The 24,578-nt window shown below is 33.9% G+C and overlaps 1 protein-coding gene and 2 pseudogenes across 1 annotated transcript; all 3 read left to right on the forward strand.

The window, feature by feature from the left end:
• The first annotated feature begins 2,092 nt into the window (after positions 1-2,092).
• On the forward strand, positions 2,093-3,394 carry LOC124939450 (extensin-2-like). The gene has a single exon (XM_047479925.1). The coding sequence runs from the start codon at positions 2,093-2,095 to the stop codon at positions 3,392-3,394; it is 1,302 nt and encodes a 433-aa protein (XP_047335881.1).
• A 6,609-nt stretch (positions 3,395-10,003) lies between these two features.
• On the forward strand, positions 10,004-10,763 carry LOC124939451 (annotated as a pseudogene).
• Positions 10,764-14,851: 4,088 nt separating this feature from the next.
• On the forward strand, positions 14,852-24,033 carry LOC124939452 (annotated as a pseudogene).
• The last annotated feature ends 545 nt before the right edge of the window (positions 24,034-24,578 follow it).

The following is a 24,578-nucleotide window of genomic DNA, read 5'->3' on the forward strand; positions in this document are numbered from 1 at the left end:
GAATGCATCTCAATGAAAATAGATGGCATGTGAAAATCCCAAGTTGGGATGGTTAGGTTTGAATGTAGTCTTTTCTGTTTGTAATCTCTGTTTTTTAGAATGTATGAATGCTACTAATCAGTTTTTTATGGTTTTTTGATTGTCATCCTTAATCATAGATAGGATTTGTCTAGCTTTGATCTCTAACCCTCCCACTTTTGGGATTTTAATGAAATGGTTTTAACCGTTTTTCCAAAAAAAAATTGTTAATCTAACTAAATTATTTCTTAGTACAAATATGATTATTTTTAGTACAAATATGATGAAAAAATTACAACATATTGAGAATCTTGTAATTATAAATGTGGTCACCGCATCAAACAATCACTTATTTGGACATTTAAAAAGGATTTTCCAGGGGTATATTAGCCTGCCAACAAACTTATCGACATTCAACTTATCGTCGTTAATAAGGTTACGGCTTCAGAAGGTTTACCGAAACACAATCTATCAACGGTAAGATTTAATTATGCAACGGTAAAAGATTTACTGACACATAATTTTGGGCCGGTAAAATCTTTACCGACACATAATCTTTTGCCGGTAAAAAGCTTTACCGACACATAATCTTGCACGTGTAGAGTTCAACATGCACCGATAAGTTTGATTTAATTTTGTGTATTACATCTTGTCATTAGTTAATTGTTAATATTTACTATTTCTGTTTAAACATTATTATCGTCACACATTTAAGTTTAAACTAATTTTTAACAAGGGATATACACACATACAAATAATTGATAATATAATAATATTTGCATCTTTCAATATTTGTGAGTTAAGTGTTTTATACTATTTATAATATTTTAGTAAACATACTAAATGAAATTACTTTAAACATAATTTAGTGTAACCAATTTTAAGGTTTAAAAAGAAATTAATTTTAGTAAAATGTTTTGACAATTCAATTTCTTTATTTATTTTCCATTTCTGATGCCTTATTTGATTATTTTGTTTAAATTAAAGAAAATAAGAAATGTTTTGAAATATTTTTCTAAATAAAAACAGAGCAAAATATTTTAATTTTAGGACAAGTTTAGTTCATTTCTTCACATTTCTAGTGTGTTTTTTAACTTGTGCATAAAAAATCCAAAAAATATAAATTGTGATTATTTATCATTATAATAAATTATTTAATAAGTTTTAAATTATAAGAAAATTACGTGCTAGTTTGACTGGTTTGCTAGATACACGTATAAACAATGATAACTTATAATTTTACATAATAAACATATTTTGCGGAAAAAAATGATTAGTCTCCAATATTCTGTTGCTACTGAAAAATTAGGTTAAAAAACAGTAACATTAAATATTAATTATCTTGTTAAAGTAATAAATGAATAAATATAAAAAATATGTTTAAAATAAAAATAAACTAATAAAGTTAAAAATAATATTCATATGTATCAATCATATTTATAAATTAAAAAAAAAAAAAAATTGTATCTCGTCCAACTAAGTTTGACTAAGTTTGTTGTAGCTAGAAATGTGTTCAAAATTATTATTGAATTCGATTCAATCCCAACTCTAACTGCCTTATAATATAATAAATATATAATAATATTTTATTTTATATAATATAATTATATATTATATAAATTAACACTACAAAATGATTGATCACACTTTTGACATCAATCTCTGAATCTTCTATTGTTTCCATGAATTATTTGTAACATTTTGTTTTGGATTATAAAGTGAAAAATTAATTGTAAAGATGCACAAAACATATTGAAAATTATAAGTCCTTGTTAAGTACTCTTTGCACCTCTGTTTTATGTTAATCTTAACAGAAAAAAAAATTGTTTTTTTGGTCCAATTATGAATGTGTTTTGCTTGTAGGAATATCTATAATTATACATAGACCATTAGGATGACTTGTGTCCACGAAGTACACAAGCTCGTACAAGTTGGACAATGTGGGCACGTCTTAATTGTAAACTTTATATTTATATATATTAATATTAAGACACCAATTATCAAATTTTGATGTGGAAAGTCACTATATATAGGATGTAACCAGCCATTGGTAAGGCATCCCCTCCATCCAGCAATGGCAACTCCTAGAGAACATAGTATTCTTTTCACATTGACAATTTGTCTCATTGCTGCTACATTGGCTGCCGCAGATTACGGCGACAATCATTACTACCACAAGTCTCCTCGTCATCATCATAAGTCGCCTTCGTCGTGGCAGCCTCCATATCATTACAAATCTCCCCCACCGCCGACGTATATTTATAAATCTCCACCCCCACCTTCTTACGTTTATAAATCTCCACCTCCACCATCCTACATTTACAAGTCACCACCTCCACCTGCATATGTGTACTCTTCCCCTCCTCCACCTCCTTATGTTTACAAGTCTCCTCCTCCACCTGCATATGTATATTCTTCCCCTCCTCCACCACCTCCATATGTGTACTCATCCCCTCCTCCACCATCTTACGTTTACAAGTCACCTCCTCCACCCGCATATGTGTACTCTTCTCCTCCTCCACCATCATACGTTTACCAATCTCCTCCTCCACCTTCTTACATTTACAAGTCACCTCCTCCACCTGCATATGTGTACTCTTCTCCTCCTCCACCTTCATACGTTTACAAGTCACCTCCTCCACCTGCATATGTGTACTCTTCCCCTCCTCCACCATCTTACGTTTATAAGTCACCTCCTCCACCCTCATACATTTACAAGTCACCTCCTCCACCTGCATATGTGTACTCTTCTCCTCCTCCACCTTCATACGTTTACAAGTCACCTCCTCCACCTGCATATGTGTACTCTTCTCCTCCTCCACCTTCATACGTTTACAAGTCACCTCCTCCACCTGCATATGTGTACTCTTCCCCTCCTCCACCATCTTACGTTTACAAGTCACCTCCCCCACCCTCATACGTTTACAAGTCACCTCCTCCATCTGCATATGTGTATTTTTCCCCTCCTCCACCATCTTACGTTTACAAGTCACCTCCTCCACCTTCATATATTTACTCTTCTCCTCCACCACCTTCATATGTTTACAAGTCACCTCCTCCACCTGCATATGTATACTCTTCTCCTCCTCCACCATCTTATGTTTACAAGTCACCTCCTCCACCCTCGTACATTTACAAGTCACCTCCTCCACCATCTTATGTTTACAAGTCACCTCCTCCACCCGCATATAAGTATTCTTCCCCTCCTCCACCGTCTTATGTTTACAAGTCACCTCCCCCACCATCATACGTTTACAAGTCACCTCCTCCACCTGCATATGTCTACTCTTCCCCTCCTCCACCGTCTTACATTTACAAGTCTCCTCCTCCACCGTCTTACGTTTATAAGTCAACTCCTCCTCCGAGTGTTTATTGAAATTCTAACACAATTATTCAATAAATGTGAGTATGTATAAATGTTCTTTTAAGCTATTTTTATATGTTTCAAATATTTAAAGTTTAATCGATCTAGTATTTTATTTGTTTGCAGATAAAAGATTAATGGAGATAATATGTTCGGCGTGCAACAATATTTTTATCTCAAAGAAGGCAATTATATAGAGAATTGTGACCGGTTAAGTGTTTCATAATGATTTTCTTATTTTTGTCCTCTGTAATCATTTTTGCTTTTTGTGCACCATACTATTTTAAAGTTCCTATATTATATTGGATAACAATGTCAAAATAGAAGGAAGTGACATTACAATAAAACTCCAAATCTTAATATTCTTTGAATGTTCAGGTGGAAAGAAGTAACCATGTCAATGTAAAACAAAAAATATTTTATGTGTTTTTTTCATTATTTTCTAAAATTATGTTAACTAATATTAATTTAATCTTGAACTTGAACCGTGAAGTTAATAAGAATTTAAAATTTGAAAATTATATTAATATTTATATCTACAAAAATAATATTATTATATATGTGTCTTGATAATGCTACCCTACACGACGATGAATTTGGGCAAGAATCAATCTAGCCTTGTGGTAGACAGAAGCATCGCCTTCTGACACTTTTGTTGGTTCTAGGTATGCGTGACAATCATCTTCAAATTTTCACTTGAGAATTAACCAGAATTAATAATGATAATACAATGTATATAATAACATGAATAAGTTGAGATTCTTGATAAAGTTTCTACTAAATTTGAGAGAAACGTGAAATAAAAGATTGCAAGAAAGACATTCAAAATTCTTAGTGAGTTGAATTATGATTGTAGAAAATAATTTATAACTAATTGACACATAATTAACAGCCACTAAGCAACATTTATGCGCCGGTGATATATTATTTAATAACGATCTCTCGTCTTACTATTTTTTAGCAGTAAATTTAGTTATTTGTAATGTACAGATATATTTAATATTTAGTAAATTAAATATGAATATTCAATTCTGACATTTTTTAATAAATATAAATATATAAACTACTAAATTCTTATAATCTAAATAAAACTGAAAAAATAAAGTATTTGATATGGCACTAGTTATTTTACCTACCTAACAACCTAAGCTTTATTATAAATCAACATCAGCTACTACCATATTTGTGATTTGGACAAATCAATAAATTAACTAAAAATTTAATTAGTAAATGGATGAATAATTAAAACATACAGACAAATGTTCAAGATCCTTCTTATTAACTGAAATAAAAATTAAAATAGTAGATCTGTTCCGCCCAAAAACAGAAATGGGTCTTGAACTTATAATCTAAAATCGAAAGATTGAGTCGATTCCAGGATGTGATTCCAGTGCCAATAAAAAACAACCCACCTAATTTATTTAACATCCAAAAAAACTGCCAAATTAAAAGCAACACGAGCCTATTTGTTTATAGTATTTACCATACCATTGACAAAGCATTCCCTCCTCCCTAACAATTGCCACTCAAAGAGCATAAAGTATTCTTTGCGCATGGATCCATTGCCTCATGACGGCTTCTGTTTTGGTAGAGACAGATTATGGCGATAAACATTATTACTACAAATCACCGCATCAACATTATAAGTCGCCTTCATCGTGGTTGTCTCCATATCTTTACAAATCTCCTCCACCACCGTCTTATATCTATAAATCACATTCTCCACCATCTTATGTCTACTACTCTCCTCCACCACCTTTTTACGTTTATAAATCCTCACCTCCACCATTCTGTTGAGTTATGAAGCCTACACTTATAATAAACTCTACATTGTTAATTAGAGTTTATTGGGTTTATCTTTTTTTGGTTTTGGGTTTGGGCCTGACCAAAGTTATTTAGGTTTATTACCTGAATGTTTACCCTATAAATATGTAATTATTAAGGGTTTACATGGTAGAGACAGAATTCTAGAAAGATAAAGTGTGAGGCAAAAACTCTGTATTCCTTCTTCTTCTTCATAGTAAATCTGGTGGTGGCTGAAGTGGATGTAGCTCAATTTGAGTGAACCACTATAAATCTGTGTGTTCTTGTGTTCTTCTTTCTTGTGTATTTACAGATTGTTTTCAAGCTGGTAGGATTTGGGAGATACAAATCCTAACAACTGGTATCAGAGCAGCTGGTCTAGATCTGAGCATTGGAAATGATGGCAAGTGAGAATAGTATAGGACATGAGAATGGAAGATTTGATGGGACAGATTATGCCTTCTGGAGAATGCAGATTGAAGATTATCTCTATGGAAAGAAACTTCGTGTTCCTTTGAGTGAGAAACCAGAGAAGATGGATGAAGCTGAATGGAAACTCCTTGATAGACAGGTTTTGGGAGTTGTCCGATTGACGTTAGCCAAGACAGTTGCTCACAATGTAGCAAAGGAGAAGACCACCATGGGTCTGATGAAAGCTCTTTCTGATATGTATGAGAAACCATCTGCTAACAACAAGGTACACTTAATGAAAGACTCTTTTACTTAAGAATGGTTGATGGTACTTCTGTCACTACTCATTTGAATGAATTCAATACAATTGTGAATCAATTGCTATTTGTTGAGATTGATTTTGGGGATGAAGTTAGTGCCCTGATTTTGTTAGCATCTCTACCAAATAGCTGGGAACCTATGAGGGCAGGAATTAGTAATTCAGTTGGAAATGCTAAACTGAAATTTGTTGAAGTTAGAGATCGTATTCTTGCTGAAGAGGTTTGTAAAATTGATTCTGGTGAAACGTTCAAAGGTTCTGCTCTGAATGTGGAAAACAGGGGCAGAGGTAATGATAGAAATTTCAACCGAAGTAAGAGCAGATCTATGTCAAGGAGCAGGAGGAGTCAGTCCAAGTCTGGGAGGACATTTGAGTGTTGGAATTGTGGTAAACAGGGTCATCTGAAGAGGAACTGGCAAAGCACCGAAGAAAAACGGTGATGATAAAAATGATGCAGCCAACGTTGTTACAGAATCTGTCACTGATGCGTTACTTCTGTCTGTTGATAGCCCGATAGATTCATGGTTTTGGACTCAGGAGCGTCTTTCCACACCACTGCTCACAAAGAATTAATGGAGAATTATGTGGCTGGAAACTGTGGGAAAGTTTATCTCGCAGATGGTGAGCCACTGGATATTGTTGGCATTGGTGACATCAAATTGAAGATGGCAAATGGTTCTGTTTGGAAGATTAATAAGGTGAGACACATTCCAGGTTTAATGCGCAATTTAATCTCTGTTACACAACTTGATGAAGAAGGTCACAATTTCAGTTGTGGAAATGGTGCATGGAAGGTGACTAAAGGAGCAATTGTTGTTGCTCGAGGTCACAAAAACTGGAACGTTATACACGACTTCAACTTGCAGAGAAACAGTTGCTACTGTAATTGATGACTCGAAGAACAGTGAGCTATGGCATTGCATGTTGGGGCCATATGAGCGAAAAAGGATGAAAATTCTTTTGAAGAATGGACAGATTCCAGAACTGAAGTCTGTTGAACATCAGTTTATGTGAAAACTGCATTCTTGGAAAACAAAAACGGGTGAGTTTCTTAAAAACTGGGAAGGAGCTCAAGAAAGAAAGACTAGAGTTGGTACACACTGATGTGTGGGGACCCTGCACCTGTTTCTTCTATTGGCGGATCATACTACTATGTGACTTTTATAGATGATTCAACAAGAAAAGTATGGTTTACTTTATGAAGCACAAGTCTGAAGTATTTGCTATTTTCAAGAAGTGGAAGGCTTTGGTTGAAAATGAAACAAATCAGAAAGTTAAGTGCTTGAGATCCGACAACGGAGGTGAATATATCAATTCAGATTTCAAAGAGTATTGTGCTGAGAATGGGATCAGTATGGTGAAGACTGTTCCCCGAACGCCTCAAGAGAATGGAGTAGCTGAAAGAATGAATCGAACATTGAACGAGCGTGCTAGAAGCATGAGATTGCATGCAGGGCTGCCTAAAACCTTCTGGGCAGAAGCTATTAATACTGCTGCCTATTTGATAAACAGGGGACCCTCTGTTCCTCTTGAATTCAGAATTCCTGAAGAAGCTTGGAGCAATAAAAAGGTAAACCTTTCTTATTTGAAAGTGTTTGGATGTTTATCATATGTTCATATTAATGAATGTGATAGGAGCAAGCTTGATCCAAAGTCTAATAATGTTTTTCATTGGTTATGGTGATATCGAGTTTGGTTATCGTTTCTGGGATAATCAAATCGGAAGATCATTCGTAGCAGAAATGTTATCTTCAATGAACAGGGTTCTCTACAAAGATTGTGTTGGGAATGACATCAGGTGGTGATTCCAAGTTGGAAGAGACTGGTACTGTCGATTTGAGAGAAATTTTCAGCTGAATATATACCGGTTGTCGAAGAAGAATAATGTGTTTGTTGAAGATGAAACCGTTGAGAACGTGACCCCAGAGGTAAATCAGCAAACACCGGTTATACAGTTGAGAAGATCATCAAGAAATCGAAACCAGTTGAGAGGTGGTCTCCATCTCTAAACTATATCTTGTTGACAGATAGAGGTGAACCTGAATTCTATAAGGAAGCAATACAATCTGATGAATCGGTTAAGTGGGAGTCTGCGATGAAAGATGAGATGGACTCTTGATGTTGAATCAGACTTGGGAGCTCATTGAGCTACCAAAGGGAAAGAAAACACTTCACAACAAATGGATCTTCAGGATTAAAGAAGAACATGATAAAACCATGAGGTACAAGGCAAGGTTGGTTGTGAAAGGATTTCAACAGAAAGAAGGTATTGACTACAATGAAATCTTCTCTCCAGTAGTTAAATTGATGACAATTAGAACTATTTGAGTTTGGTTGTGAAAGAAGACCTTCATCTTCAACAAATGGATGTCAAAACTGCTTTTCTTCATGGTGATCTAGATGAAGAAATTTATATGCGACAACCAGAAGGATTTGAAATCAAAGGAAAAGATGAGCTTGTGTGTAAGCTTCAGAAGAGTCTGTATGGTTTGAAACAGGCTCCAAGGCAATGGTACAAGAAGTTTGATAGTTTCATGAAAAGTAACAATTTTTTGAGGTGTGAAGCTGATCATTGCTGCTATATCAAGAGGTTTGATAAATCGTACATTCTTCTTCTTCTCTACGTTAATGACATGTTGAGTGCTGGAGCAAGCTTGTATGAGATTAACAAGCTTAAGAAAGAGTTGTCTGAAAAGTTTGCAATGAAAGATTGGGTGCTGCAAAACAAATCCTTGGGATGAGAATTTTCAGGGATGAAGAAGTTCTCAAGCTTTCACAAGAAGAATATGTGAATAAAGTTCTTAGCAGGTTCAACTTGTATGATGCAAAACCAGTTACTACCCCCTTAGCTAGTCACTTCAGACTATCTAAAGATCAGTCGCCTTCAACAGAGGAGGAAGAAAAATTACATGACAACTGTTCCTTATGCCTCTGCCATTGGTTGTATTATGTATGCGATGGTTTGCACAAGACCAGACATAGCACATGCAGTGGGAGTTGTTAGCAGATTCATGAGCAATCCGGGTAGACAACATTGGGAAGCAGTAAAGTAGATACTACGATACTTAAGAGGAAGTACGGGTCTTGCTTTGTGTTTTCGAAAGTCTAATATGGGATTGGAAGGATATGTTGATACTGACAATGGTGGTGATGTTGATAGTAGGAAGAGCACAACAGGGTACATTTATACTCTGGGAGGTACTGCAATCAGTTGAGTTTCAAAATTGTAGAAGATTGTTGCTCTTTCTAGTTGTGAGGCAGAGTATGTTGTTGTGACAGAAGCTGCTAAGGAGATGATGTGGTTACAACCTTTTTTTGCGAGAATTGGGTCAAGACTACGAGGGGAGTGTGTTGCGATGCGACAGTTAGGAGTGCCATTCATTGGCAAAGAATCCTGTTTATCATGGCAGGATGAAGCATATACAGGTTCCTTATCATTTCATCCGGTCAGCTTTAGAAGATGGAGTATTAGCTCTTGAGAAGATTCCCGGGAGTGAGAATCCAGCTGATATGTTGACGAAAGCTTGTGACAAATGAGAAAGTGAAAGTTGTGTGCAACTTCAGTTGGTCTTCTTCGTTAAGACACCGAATGAAAAACCACTATACCGATCGAGAGATGATGAAGTTAGTCTCCAAGTGGGAGATTGTTGAGTTATGGAGCCTACACTTATATAAACTCTACATTGTTAATTAGAGTTTATTGGGTTTATCTTTTTTTGGTTTCGGGCTTGTGCCTGACCAAAGCTATTTAGGTTTATTACCTGAATGTTTACCCTATAAATATATAATTATTAAGGGTTTACATGGTAGAGACAGAATTCTAGAGAGATAAAGTGTGAGGCAAAAACTATGTATTCCTTCTTCTTCTTCTAGTAAATCTGGTGGTGGCTGAAGTGGATGTAGCTCAATTTGAGTGAACCACTATAAATCTGTGTGTTCTTGTGTTCTTCTTTCTTGTGTTTTTACAGATTATTTTCAAGCTGGTAGGATTTGGGAGATACAAATCCTAACACATTCTACATTTATTAAGTCGCACACAGCTTCCTAGTCCTACTTATGTATACTTGTCTCCACCAACGCTCCACCTTATGTTTACAAATCTCCTCCACCACGGTACCACCTCCCTCCATTTACTTTCTCCTTCCTCCACCGTCTTCATTTACATGTCTTCTCCACCTCCGCCTTCATATGTTTACATTGTCTCCTCCACCTCCGCCTTCATATGTTTATTCACTCCCTCTGCCACCACCTTACGTTTATAAGTTTCTCCTCATCCACCAACATATGTGTACTCATCATCTCCGCCACCACCTTATGTTTAAAAATCTCCACCTCCGCCTCCTTATGTATACTCGTCTCCTCCTACACCAGCATATGTGTACTCATCGCCCCCCGCCACCACTTGCTTTTACAAGTCTCCTCCTCCACCTCCTTAGTTTACCTCGTCTCCTCCTCACACCTTACGTTTACAAATATCCTCCTCACCACCTTACGTTTACAAAATTCTCCCCCACCAACCTTATGTTTATGAATCTCCTCCACCACCTCTTACGTTTTTCAAGTGCTCCCTCCCAGAATCCTTATGTTTACTCTTCCCAACTCTGTTACCTGTACGTTTACAGTACCTCCAGTACCACCTTTTCTTATGATTACAAGTCTCATCCTCCCACTCCTTACGTTTACTTGTCCCCTCATTATGTTTACTCTTCCCTTCCTCCACCACCTTACGTTTACAAGTCTCCCCTTCCTTACGTTTACTCCTCTCCTCCTACGCCTTCTTATGTTTATAAATCACCTCCACTGCCTACTTACATTTACAAGTCTCATCCTCCTCCAAATGTTTATTAAGACTCTAACCCAATTATTTGTTAATTGTGAGTATATATAATTTATCAGTTCAAGTTATTTTCGTATTTTTATAAAACATTTATGGTTAAATTCACATAATTGTCTATTTGCGTGTGAAAGGTTAATGGAAATAATATTTTATACATGCAACAAAATATCAATCTCAAGCAAGACAGATATATGGAAAATCATCATCATTCAAGTGTTTTATAATGGTTTTAACAATTATAAACTCTTTAATTCCTTATGGTGTAATATTAGTATTTTCTTTCAATTTTATCAGCCATTTATTATGAAGATATGATATTTTCATGGGTAGAATTATTAATGTGGAAGAAAGTGAAACTATAAATCTGAATAATGTCAATGTGAAACAATCTTTCCTTTTTATTGTCTTCATACTCTTTGTCAAATACTGTTTTGCATGACTTTTATATAATCACTTCCATGTCAATTTACAAACAAACTATGTTGATAAATGTGTGTTTTAAGTACAAACAAAATAGGCAAGAGCCTTTCCATTTGAATCCTTCTCAGTCAGTTATAAAACAATTAACTTTCAGTTATGAAAGGAGAAATAAAGTCCAAAAACCTGGTTTTCTAGGCCTTGAATTTCATGTAAGGAGCTTATTGATCCAATTTTAGATGTTTCTATAATCGTTTTGCAAAGATTATTAAAGATTAGAGGAATTAATCTCAGCATTCTATTTTATAATGCTAGTGATTTGTTGTATTTCATCTTGAAACAAAAATGCACGCATTTGAATATCACATTACGTTATTATGAGAAGTGTTTATTTTCAACTTCTGTTAATTATGTTATGAGAAATAGTAACCACAACTTTTGTTTATCAAGTTACCAAACTAAATTGAGATTAATAATGGCTATCATGTATTTTTTTTCTAATTAGGAAACTATTAAGAAATGCAGATTGATAAGAGAAAGTTAAGGAGAGTACAAAAATGATAATGAAGGAAGTTAAGAAAACCGAAAAAATGGATAAATACTAGAATAACCTCCATTTTAAATTACCTATATACGATCATGTCGATCAAGCAACAATTTTTGGTTGTCATGTGGTTCTTGATATCTTTGGAACATATTATTTTGTTAATTATATCCTTCTTTTAATACAAACATTTATAGATGGATGGATAACAAGATAAATATGTTTGAGATTATATTTGGCTTTTTGTATTATGGCTTAATAGAAAATTTTATTGAGTAAAGAAATTTATTTTATGTTGATAACAGTTTTAATAATAAAAGAAAATTAGATTTAGCGACTCATATTAATTTTTTTTGGTGAGAAATACGACTTAGCGTCATTTCACTGAAAATTCTCAAAAACGGGAAAAAAACCCACGAATTTAAGAGATTATTCTAGACAGACCTAGAATGATTTTGAAGTCGTATCATTTTGAACAAAAGCAAAAACGTAAATGAACTAGCGACACATATTTAAATTTACTGACGCTATTTTATATGTCGCTAAACTTTTAACGACATGATTTATACGACACTAATTTTTGCATCGAAATTTGTACCTATACTATTATGCATTGGTAGAGCCTTATTTTAGCCACGATATGATTGTAAAATCGTAATTAATGCCTATATTATTTAGTTTTTTTAAAGAATGAACATTAACAAAAGTGCTTTGTGCTTTATATTGTCATTGATGTCTATTACCTAATCAAGTTCGTCAACAACGGTATACAAAAATAGTAGTTTATTTTCATTCTGTAAAAGGAATTGAAAATTTTATAATACGCGTAAAAGTACTATTATAAAAAAACTGTATTTAAAAAAACAATGGACATTACAAGATTATCGTCGCTAAAAAAAATTTCTTATCGTTTTAATCACTCAAATAAAAAATAAAATACTAAGTCTAAAACCATTCCTCTCAACTCTTTCCACTTCTTCCAGAAACTTGCTTCTTCTGTTTCTACAACAAGAGTTTATCTCGTCGGTCTAGGGTTCTCAGCAAAGGTAATAACGGTTTGGCTAATCCGCTAACTTCACAGCCCAAGTTATTTTTTTGCAACTCCGATAATTTAGTGGTGTTAAGTGAAATTAGTTAAAACCTTAAAAGAATATATTTATAATTATTTTGAGGTGCCCAACATTATAAACGCCATTCTTTATCCCATGGATATAAATTTATTCTTCATTTAGATATTTTTTGATCATTTTTGTTTATTTTATATATTTATGAGTAAAGAGTGTCATAAAGGGAAATTAAATTATAAATAAGTTTTATGAGCATTATATTTGTCTTGCATGCCTACATAACTACAATTTTCCATTATAAGAAAAAAAAAAAGATCAGTCATTTGGATTGTTGGCATTAAATATCATTAGTAAGATTTTTTTCAAGTAAATATATATGGATTATATATAGGGTAAAAATTAGATCAATGTAAAATGCACTAAAAACTCATGAAAAGATAATGGTTTTAGTCCTTGTTAACTCTTTGTACTTCTGTTTTATGTTTAATCTTAAAAAATATTTATGTTTTTGTCCAATTATCATAATTTTGTTTGTCTATAATTATATAACTATATACAGGGACAGATTTAGGAGTTTGAGTTAGGATGGACTGAAAATAATTTGGCATGGGCTTAAAAAAGTATCAGAAAATTATTAATAAAACGAGTGAAAAAATGTAAATTTTGCCCTTTTTTTAAGGGGTGGACGAGCCCTAACATAGATTCGCCCCATGACCATAAGGATGACTTGTACACAAGATTCGTACGAGTTGGACAATGTGATACAATCTTTTGTTTTTTTTTTTTTTGTACTCTAAACTAGAATTATCAAGTAGACAAGAATCTTGCTAAGGGTGACTTTTATACAATGTTATAAGCAGTGTAAAGCAAATAAACTAAAGAGAAACGTGAGAGAAAAGGAGGTTAATCCAAGCTTAGCAAAAATGACATTCAACAGTATGAGCAAAATATTTAAAAAGAGGCAACTAGATTTTGAACTAATCACATAAGGTCAATTAGAGATGTCTTATTTTCTAACATTCCTTCGCAAACTCTCGATACTACAACAATTATCATCAAGAGGTTGTCTGAAAGAAAACGGAAGCATAAAAACAGAGTGTGCCTTGACAAACATATCAACAATCCGCATAGTTGAAGCAATAAAAGGTAAAGTGATGATTCCAAGTTGTGCTCATAAAAAAATCGAATTACGCGTTTTGAATCACACTATGATTAATGTCACATGATAGTCGAGGCCATGACAAGAGATGAACACCTATGTATAGCAAGCAACCAGCGTAGCCAAATAATCTCACATGTAGTCGAGGCCATGACACGAAATTTAGCTTCTGACAAAATCGAGAAACAACAATTTGCTTCTTATTTTTCCACAAAAATAAGTGAGTAGCCATGAAATATGCAAAACCTAGTTGCCAGTTTTAATGAATTGAAATTACAAACAATTATATGAGCATTATATCTGTGTTCAATATCGCAAGTAGAGTACCCTAAATAATTTATTTATTTTTATATTTTAAAGAAACATTTTAGATATATAATATTATAGCGTTAAAAATTGATTTAATTTAATTGGTTAAAAAAATGTTAGAGAATCTTAAACATTATGATTAACCATGAAAGTGTTAATTTTTTTAAAGGTGGGGTGTCTAGCATTCGCCTAATTAAAGATGATTGATCACAAATCTCTGAATCTTCTTTTGTTGAAGAGAATTATTTGTAACATTTTGTTTTGGATTATAAAGCAAAAAACTAATTGTAAAAATGAACAAAACATTTTGAGAATTCTAACATTTAATCATTGTTAAGTACTCTTTGCACCTCTGTTTTGTGTTAAATTTTAACAGATATTTGTGTTTTTATCCAATTATCATTGTTTTGTTTGTTAGAATACCTATAATTATATAAACATGAGGATGAGGATGACTTATGTCCACGAAGTACACATGCTCGTACAAGTTGGACAATGTGGGCACGTCTTAATATATATATAAATATTAAGACACAATGTATAATTGATTATAAAAAATGCCAAATTTTGATGTGGAAAATCACTATATATAGAATGTAACCAGCCATTGGTAAGGCATCCCCTCCATCAAGCAATGGCAACTCCTAGAGAACATAGTATTCTTTTCACATTGATAATTTGTCTCATTGCTGCTACATTGGCAGCAGCAGATTATGGGGACAATCATTACTACCACAAGTCTCCTGGTCATCATCATAAGTCGCCTTCATCGTGGCTGCCTCCATATCTTTACAAATCTCCCCCACCGCCGAAGTATATCTATAAATCTCCTCCCCCACCTTCTTACGTTTATAAATCTCCACCTCCACCATCCTACATTTACAAGTCACCTCCTCCACCTGCATATGTGTACTCTTCCCCTCCTCCACCACCTTATGTTTACAAGTCTCCTCCTCCACCTGCATATGTGTACTCTTCCCCTCCTCCACCATCTTACATTTATAAGTCACCTCCTCCACCATCTTACGTTTACAAGTCACCTCCTCCACCTGCATATGTGTACTCTTCTCCTCCTCCACCATCTTACGTTTACAAGTCTCCTCCTCCACCATCTTATGTTTATAAGTCACCTCCTCCACCTGCATATGTATATTCTTCCCCTCCTCCACCATCTTATGTTTATAAGTCACCTCCTCCACCTGCATATGTGTACTCTTCCCCTCCACCACCATCTTACATTTATAAGTCACCTCCTCCACCTACATACGTTTACAAGTCACCTCCTCCACCTGCATATGTGTACTCTTCCCCTCCTCCACCATCTTACATTTATAAGTCACCTCCTCCACCTACATACGTTTACAAGTCACCTCCTCCACCTGCATATGTGTACTCTTCCCCTCCTCCACCATCTTATATTTATAAGTCACCTCCTCCACCTGCATACGTTTACAAGTCACCTCCTCCACCTGCATATGTGTACTATTCCCCTCCTCCACCGTCTTACGTTTACAAGTCACCTCCTCCACCTGCATATGTGTACTCTTCCCCTCCTCCACCATCTTACGTTTACAAGTCTCCTCCTCCACCTGCATATGTGTATTCTTCCCCTCCTCCACCATCATACATTTACAAGTCACCTCCTCCACCTTCATACGTTTACAAATCACCTCCTCCACCTTCATACGTTTACAAGTCACCTCCTCCACCTGCATATGTGTACTCCTCCCCTCCACCACCATCTTATGTTTATAAGTCTCCTCCCCCACCTTCATATGTTTACTCTTCCCCTCCGCCACCATCTTACGTTTACAAGTCTCCTCCTCCACCTGCATATGTGTACTCTTCCCCTCCTCCACCCTCATACGTTTACTCTTCCCCTCCTCCACCATCATACGTTTACTCTTCCCCTCCTCCACCATCTTACGTTTACAAGTCTCCTCCTCCTCCTAGTGTCTATTAAGACATTAACACAATTATTCAATAAATGTAAGTATATAATTTACTAGCTTATACTTTTTTTAGAATTATGGCTAAACCCAAATTATTATTTTTTTTCAGGTGGAGGGTTAATGGAAACAATATTTTATGGAAGAATGAGAAAATCTTCTTTTCAACATGCAACAGTATTTTTAAGCTTTTGAGCATCTTATACAAGGCAATTGAAAGGAAAATATTCATTAGTCAATTGTTTCCTATTTCTAGTTTTCTTAACCATGAACTCTGTAATTCTTCATAATGTAATATCTCTATTTTCTATGAATTTCATGAACCATTAGTATCTAAGTTATGATATTTTCTATTGAAACACTGTTCACGTGGACAGAAGTGACCACAAAAGAAAAAGAAGCCTGAAATATCCTTTTAAAAATAAAAAAATGCTCAAGAGGAGTTAAATAATATTTATCAAAACAAACTCTTACTTTCAGACCATTGTCTTGCTCTTCCTAAAGCGACAAATCTTCTATCCATCTTTATCAAAATCGGGTTTCAAAATATAATTACCCTGTCTATGACCCATAAGGATGCCTTAATATGTGGATAGAACAAAGCCTAGGTCGCACCAAATGTCAATGTTTTTATTGATCTGCGCCGGTTTGTTTCCCACCATGATAACTCATTACACCAATACACTTTTTACGGCTCATAAAAAAAATATAAAGAAAATGGCGTTTGATTAATTTATTTTTAATAAACCCCAATTATAAGTACACCTCCTAAAGTCTATTTCTATCTTTTGAACCATGAACCCTCTTGGTAAAGACCTTGGAAGACTTCTCCATATATATTTTGTTATTTTATGTTTGTTTATATTTAATAAAAATATATATATGGTTTCGATGATAATTGAAATTTGAAATTTTTTATTTAAAAATAATTAGTTTTTATGTTGTTTGTTTAAAGTCAAAATTTAATATTGAATGCTTAAAATAAAGTAAAACGTCTCTAATAGATTTACCAACACATAATTATGACGGCGGTAAATCTTTGCTACTTTCGTAGGGCACAAAATTAAGCTGTCGAAAGAAGTCCTTGTGATGTTAAACTTAATACTGATCCTCAATCTCGCACAAACCTCAAAAATGATCTAGACAGGGTCTAAGAATTAGAATGCTTTAAATGTTTGTGCGAATCATATAGATTAAAGGTAGCCACCAAAAATTGTTTGGTTTCGGCCTAAATAGATCGCTCAATCTCCCTTCTTTTTGGTCACCCTTTTCCATTTCTTAATTTTCTAATTTTTATTTTCTTCATGTTGTTCATAAAAAGTTGTATGAATGATATTCACATGGATTCCTCCAAACGACACCATGCATGAGAATTAATTATCTTCGTGGGATAGTCGTTGTTTTATGTGTTACAAATATGTTAGAGTCGACATCTCATTTGATTTTGTACTGTCATGACGGTGGTTGGAGTATCTTTGGAGCAATGTCTAGAATTGAGTGGATCATGCCGAGTTACATTGATTGTTGTTGGGAAGCTGGGATCAAGGAGACTAGATTAACAAGTTTGTTTTATTATTTTTTGTGAACCATTTAGTTAGAAAAGAATCACAGAAGATGACGATGTCTCGGGTTCAGTTGGGAAACCTATGAGGTAAGTCGAGGATCTCATTGTTTATTGAATGATCGCCGTGTTCTCAATTTTCTTTTAATTGGACTTTTTTAGATTATTTTGTCATTATGTTTAACCGATTATCCTTATTTATCCCATTGTATAAATCATTTAAAACAAAACATTGGTCGACTTTACATATATCACAATTAATGATACTATTTAAAACAAAATTTAACTTAATTTGTTTAATTATAAACTAAAAAACATGTAACCAAATAGACTCAATTTCAATGTCTCTCTTATGAATGCATGATGCCTATAGACCTTTTGTAGATTCCGAAACGGGGCTAATTATGTTTGTTTGTGAGAATACCTAAAATCAGAGGACGGTGAGGATGACTTGTGTCCCACAAAAGTACAAATGCTTCCTAAAATTAAGCTTAGTTTCCAATAATATAAGTCAGCTCTCTACCTATAATGTGTGCACGTCTTAGGAACTAAAACTATCACCTCTATTTAAACATCAATATATAAGTGTCAATATTAAATACTTAATTTGAAGTCTCTAAAATTATAGGTAAAGATTTAACAAATCAAAATTTGAAATTGTCTGAAATTTTTTAAAGATACATTTATTTATATCTAGATTGAATAAAAATATGGAACTAATTAACTATTGAATAGACTTTGTCAATTCTTAGGCTATCTTGGCCTTGGGTTTACATTTTGGTCATTGTCAAATGGATGTTAAAAAATATTTAATGAAGATGGAAAATATATTTAAAAAGTGTAACTAAAATACTATATATAGCAATGTACCTTGCCAATGAATAAAGCAACTCTTCCATCAATCAATAATGGCCAATCTTCGAACACATAGTATTCTTTGCCTAATGGCCTTTTGTCTCATGTCTGCTGCTTTCTCAGCCGCAGACTATGGCGACAATCATTACAACCATAAGTCTCAGCATCACCATTATAAGTCGCCTTCATCGCGATTGCCTCCATACCTTTATAAATCTCCACCGCCCCCGTCTTATATCTATAAATCTCCTCCTCCACCTTCTTATGTCTACTCGTCTCCTCCACCGCCTTCTTACGTTAATAAATCCCCACCTCCACCCTCCTACATTTACAAGTCGCCCCCCGCCTCCTCCATATGTATACTCTTCTCCACCGCCACTGCCTTATGTTTACAGATCTCCTCCACCACCTCCCTATGTTTACTCTTCCCCTCCACCACCATCTTACATTTACAAGTCCTCCACCTCGCCTTCATACGTTTACAAGTCTCCTCCTCCACCTGCAATATGTGTAATCATCCCCTCCTCCACCATCGTACGTTTATAAGTCACCTCCTCCACCTGCATATGTGCACTCTTCCCCTCCGCAACCATCTTATGGTTTATAAGTCTCCTCCTCCACCTGCATATGTGTACTCTTCCCCTCCTCCACCATCTTTACGTTTACAAGTCACCTCCTCCACCTTCATACGTTTACAAGTCACCTCCTCCACCTTCATACGTTTACAAGTCACCTCCTCCACCTGCATATGGTTACTCCTCCCCTCCACCACCATCTTATGTTTTATAAGTCTCCACCCCCACCTTCATATGTGTACTCATCCCCTCCGCCACCTTCTTACGTTTACAATGTCTCCTCCTCCACCTGGCATATGTGTACTGGCTTCCTCCTCCTCCATCTTATGTTACAAGTCACCTCCTCCACCTTCATACGTTACCAGTCACCTCCTCACCTGCATATGTGTACTCCTCCCCTCACCACCATCTTATGTTTATAAGTCTCCACCCCACCTTCATATGTGTACTCTTCTCCCCTCCTCCTCATCCATCTTACGTTTACAAGTCACCTCCTCCACCTTCATACGTACAACCACCTCCTCCCACCTTCATACGTTTACAAGTCACCTCCTCCACCCTGCATATGTGTACTCCTCCCCTCCACCACCATCTTATGTTATAAGTCTCCACCCCCACCTTCATATGTGTACTCATCCCCTCCGCCACTTCTTACGTTACAAGTCTCCTCCTCCACCTACATATGTGTACTCTTCCCCACCTCCTCCATCTCTATGTTTACAAGTCACCTCCTCCACCTTCATACGTTACAAGTCACCTCCTCCACCTGCACTATGTGTACTCCTCCCCTTCACCACCATCTTATGTTTATAAGTCTCACACCCCCACCTTCATATGTGTACTCATCCCCTCCGCCACCTTCTTACGTTTACAAGGTCTCCTCCTCCACCTGCATATGTGTACTCTTCCCCTCCTCCACCCTCATACGTTTACTCTTCCCCTCCTCCACCATCTTACGTTTACAAGTCTCCTCCTCCTAATGTCTATTAAGACATTAACACAATTATTCAATAAATGTAAGTATATAATTTACTAGCTTATACTTTTCTTAGAATTATAGCTAAACCCAAATTATTTGTTTGCAGGTGGAGGGTTAATGGAAACAATATTTTGTGGAAGAATGAGAAAATATTCTTTTTCAACATGCAAGAATATTTTTCAGCTTTTGAGCATCTCATACAAGGCAATTGGAAGGAAAATATTCATTAGTCAAGTGTTTCATATTTCATAGTTTTCTTAACCATGAACTCTGTAATTCTTCATAATGTAATATCTCTATTTTCTATCAATTTCATGAACCATTTATTATTCTTGATTAACCATGACAACACGAAAAGAAGTAATTACAAAAGAAGAAAAAAGAAAGAAATAACCTTTTGAAAATTAAATAATTAAATAGGATCATGAAGGCAACTTTTCATTCTTTGACATTATCTTATGGGATTGAAACGTCAATAGTTTTATTTACTTTCCGGCGCATATCGGTTGGCCGGTATGATAAAATATAAAAATAGATGGAAATGATTGATGACGCCTTAGTAAAGGAAGTTAAGTATCTCTTGTTTAAATTGACTATTGTTTGAATGTGAACTTGGAAAGAGTATATGTCAATGTGAAATAATGATTCTAGTCATGAAACAAAATGTGAAATACTCTTTTGTTATTATATGTCTTTTGTGATCATTGTCAAATGTTTTAAACAAAATAAGACTGTTTTATTAGACTCCCATGCTACCAAAGCCACATTATATTTAAAGATGAAATCTAACTAAATCAAGTACAAGTTGTCGAGTTACAACAATATTGATTATAAATTACCAGCACAAAATATTCAATTTAACACAAAATAAATAAGATGAGCAATATGTCAAAATAGAAATCAAACATCCTCAATGTGGTGGAATGGAAAAATTAATTCTCTATCAAAAACTAATAGGCCTAACAGGAGTAGAGGTGCAAACGAACCGAATCGAACCGAATAATACAAAAAAATGATATTCGAGCTCGAGCTCGAAAATTATGAATGGTATTCGAATTCGATTCGAAGTTCGAAAATTCAATAAAATTTGGCTCGAGCTCGATTCGAAATAAAGTTCGAACTCGAGTTCGATTCGAATTGTTCGAACCTTGATTCGAACAACTTCGAATCATAGCTCGAAATAATTCAAATTCGAGTTCGATTCGAATATGTGAACATATTAATTCGAGTTCGATTCGAAATATGTGAACATATTCAAATTCGAGTTCGATTCGATTCGAAAAAAATAAAAATAAAAATAAAAAATATATAAATATTAAATGAAAGTTTGCGAGCGGCTCGTGAATAATCGAACAAAATAATTTAGGTTCGAGTTCGGCTCGAAATATTATTGAACATATTTGAATTCGGCTCGATTCGGCTCGAATTCGATAGATTCGAACTCGAATCAAATATATATAGAGCCGGCTCGAAAAGCTCGTGAGACAGCTCGGTTCGTTTGCACCTCTAAACAGGAGGATAATCAACTCGTAGAGGAAACAACATTTTTTTCTTTGAAACAAGTTCGTGCATTTCATTTAAAGAACAACGAACTTAACGGGAAAATATAAAAGATTAAAAAAAATAAGTAAGAAGAAACATATTATCATCATGGACAACCCTAGAATTTGTATCCATTGTGGTGTGACAAAATGCTTGATCTAGGGTTACGATACAAAAATTTTCATTGTCTTGAAAAATATTACGCAATCATTCCCACGTTTCTATTCCAGTGGAATCGGGCTTGAGAATCGTAGTAATTAAGAAGGCCTTTACTTAGACTATATCCAGACAAACACAAATATATGATAGCATGAAAAAAATGTTTTGCTCCCTTATTTTCTATTAACATCCTTTATATTGTAAATTTTAACCACTAATTTAGTTTTTAAGAAGATATAAATTACAATAATTAGATAATAATTATATTGAGTTCCTTTAATATGGTTATTTCAAGAGTTTTAATTATATAATAGATAAATCACACAACATACATAACATTTATTTCCTAATACAAAATATTTATTTCCATATATATTTTATCACTAATGAATACTAACAAAATTACTATTTTTAAAATAAATAAAAAACTTTCCAAACTAGAATAACTCTTTCAAGAAAATGTATTAGAGACTGATAAGTAATACTAAGACTTATTCATATTTAATTCAAATAATTCATATTTTATTATAATCACATTATTAATAAAATGTTGAATTGTCAAATTTGGACTCCTTATTAAGGCCAATTGAAATTTTATACTTTTTTCTAACCTCATAATTTAGAGCTTTTTATTGAGGTGAATTGAGATTAGGACATCTCTTTTAAGTCTTGTAATTTTGGAGTCAGGATTAAAATAAATAAAGTAAAGTATTTATATAAGAATTTAAATGACATTTTGAGAGTTTTGACTTTTGACTATAAAATTTTTAATTATTTAACAATTGTTAACTAATAACATATAAAAAAATATATCTTAAATAAATAAAAACTTTAATTAACTATATAAATATTAAGTACATACAGAGAATGTATATAAAGAAATTATTTAATAAATGTTATAAAATAATTAATTAAAATACAATTATTAATGTAGATATAAATTATTTATTAGAAAATTTATTAATTAAAAAAAATATAACTATAAACTGGATAAGAATGAGTTTAAAAAATGCCCGCGTATATAATAAATATAGATAAGTAAAAAATATTTTAATTAAAATAAATATATATTTAAAAATTAAACTAATAAATATGAAATAGAAAAATATATATTAATATATTACGGAAATATAGACAAATAGTCAAACTTACCTGTTTAATTTTATTCAAATATATTTACATACCATTTATAATCACTCAAAATTTAAATAATTATAAAGCCAAATACCGGATATCTAGAGTTAAATTATATATATTACCTAATCAAATATATAACTACCTTTTTTTTCCTTTTTTTTAATTTCAATGTATTTCCAAATAATCTCCCCCATAAAAACAATCCTTAGAAAACTGGATAAATCCAAAATTTAAATTTCTTTTCAAAATTAAATAAATTTCAAAACCCAAAAAAATACCGCCAAATTAGTAAGTTTAAAAGTTAAAAAAAGAATTACCAATTACGGCAAAAAGATATCTTATTCTGTTTCCTAATCACATTAAAGAATCGAAATTAGGGTTTGGAAGATATAAATAAAAAGCAGAGTAACTTTCGAATTTCATCATTCTTCTTCTTCGAATCACAATCGCCATTAATGGAACCTGCAAATCAATTGAATTCAAAAGAAGTAGATTCGAAAGTGAAGATAAAGGCATACAAGAGAAGACTGAGTTCGATAAAGAAGATGTCTCAAGAACTCGCAACGTTATGTGATATCAAGTGTGTATGATAAGCATGGGGATTAACGGAAGAATTGAAACATGGCCGGAGAAAACAAGAAGACGTGGTGAGTTTAGTAAATTGGTATAAGGGTCGAGAATCGCCGACGTCAAGAACATCAAGATCCATTGCCGGCGGTGGAAGCGTCGGCGTTTTAGAAGGAAAAATTGGAGGATCAGGTAATTTGAATGATGATTTAGGTTCAACCCTGATTCCAAAATTGAGTAATAGTGAATTGGTTCAATTGTCTAAGGATTTGGATATGAAGATTGATAATGTAGATAGAAAAATTGAGAAATTGATGGCTGCTAAGAAGAGAATTGATAATGGTGAAAGTAGTATTGTTGAGGAAGAAGATAATGGGGAAATTACTCTTTTGGAATTGTTTCCATTGAAGCCTGATCTCTGCCTTGGAGATGATGATGATGATGGGTCTTCAAATTTGTAGATAATAGATTTCATCTTTTAGATTTTCTGAGTAATTCATTTTTTGTGTCATATTTCATCGATTTCTTTCCAGATAATATACATTGATCAATAAAATTGTTTGATTTTCTCTTAAACCATGGTGATTGATGACAAGATAATCATCAATTTGATTCATTAACTAAATATACTTGAGTATCTTCATTCTCTTACTGATAGCTGATGTTGTTACTAGTTGCTAGCTATTGTTGGATCAGATTGAGATAGTCAATTATTAATTTATGGAAAGAAGACAATATTTACATACAAACTTAGTCATAGGTCATGTTAAATCCTATCGAAAAACAAGAACCTGTCAGCCAACTTCTCGCTAGCTAGTGAGCTTCATTGGAACACTGTTATTCCTGACCATAATTTTGACGGCTCAACCAAAGCCTATGGTCTTCTCATCCACCTTAAAAGATAAAGATCTTAAAACACAAAGTCTTGGTAAGGTAAGCTGATGACTTTCGATTTATGGGACTAGAGGTGCGGTTGAATGATGAATTGAGTATTAATTTTGTCATT

The sequence above is a fragment of the Impatiens glandulifera genome, chromosome 5, assembly GCF_907164915.1.
Source record: "Impatiens glandulifera chromosome 5, dImpGla2.1, whole genome shotgun sequence".
Classification (NCBI taxonomy): Eukaryota; Viridiplantae; Streptophyta; class Magnoliopsida; order Ericales; family Balsaminaceae; genus Impatiens; species Impatiens glandulifera.

Coding starts and splice junctions, on each gene's coding strand:
- LOC124939450 (XM_047479925.1), top strand. CDS start 2,093: ATGGCAACTCCTAGAGAACATAGTATTCTTTTCACATTGACAATTTGT.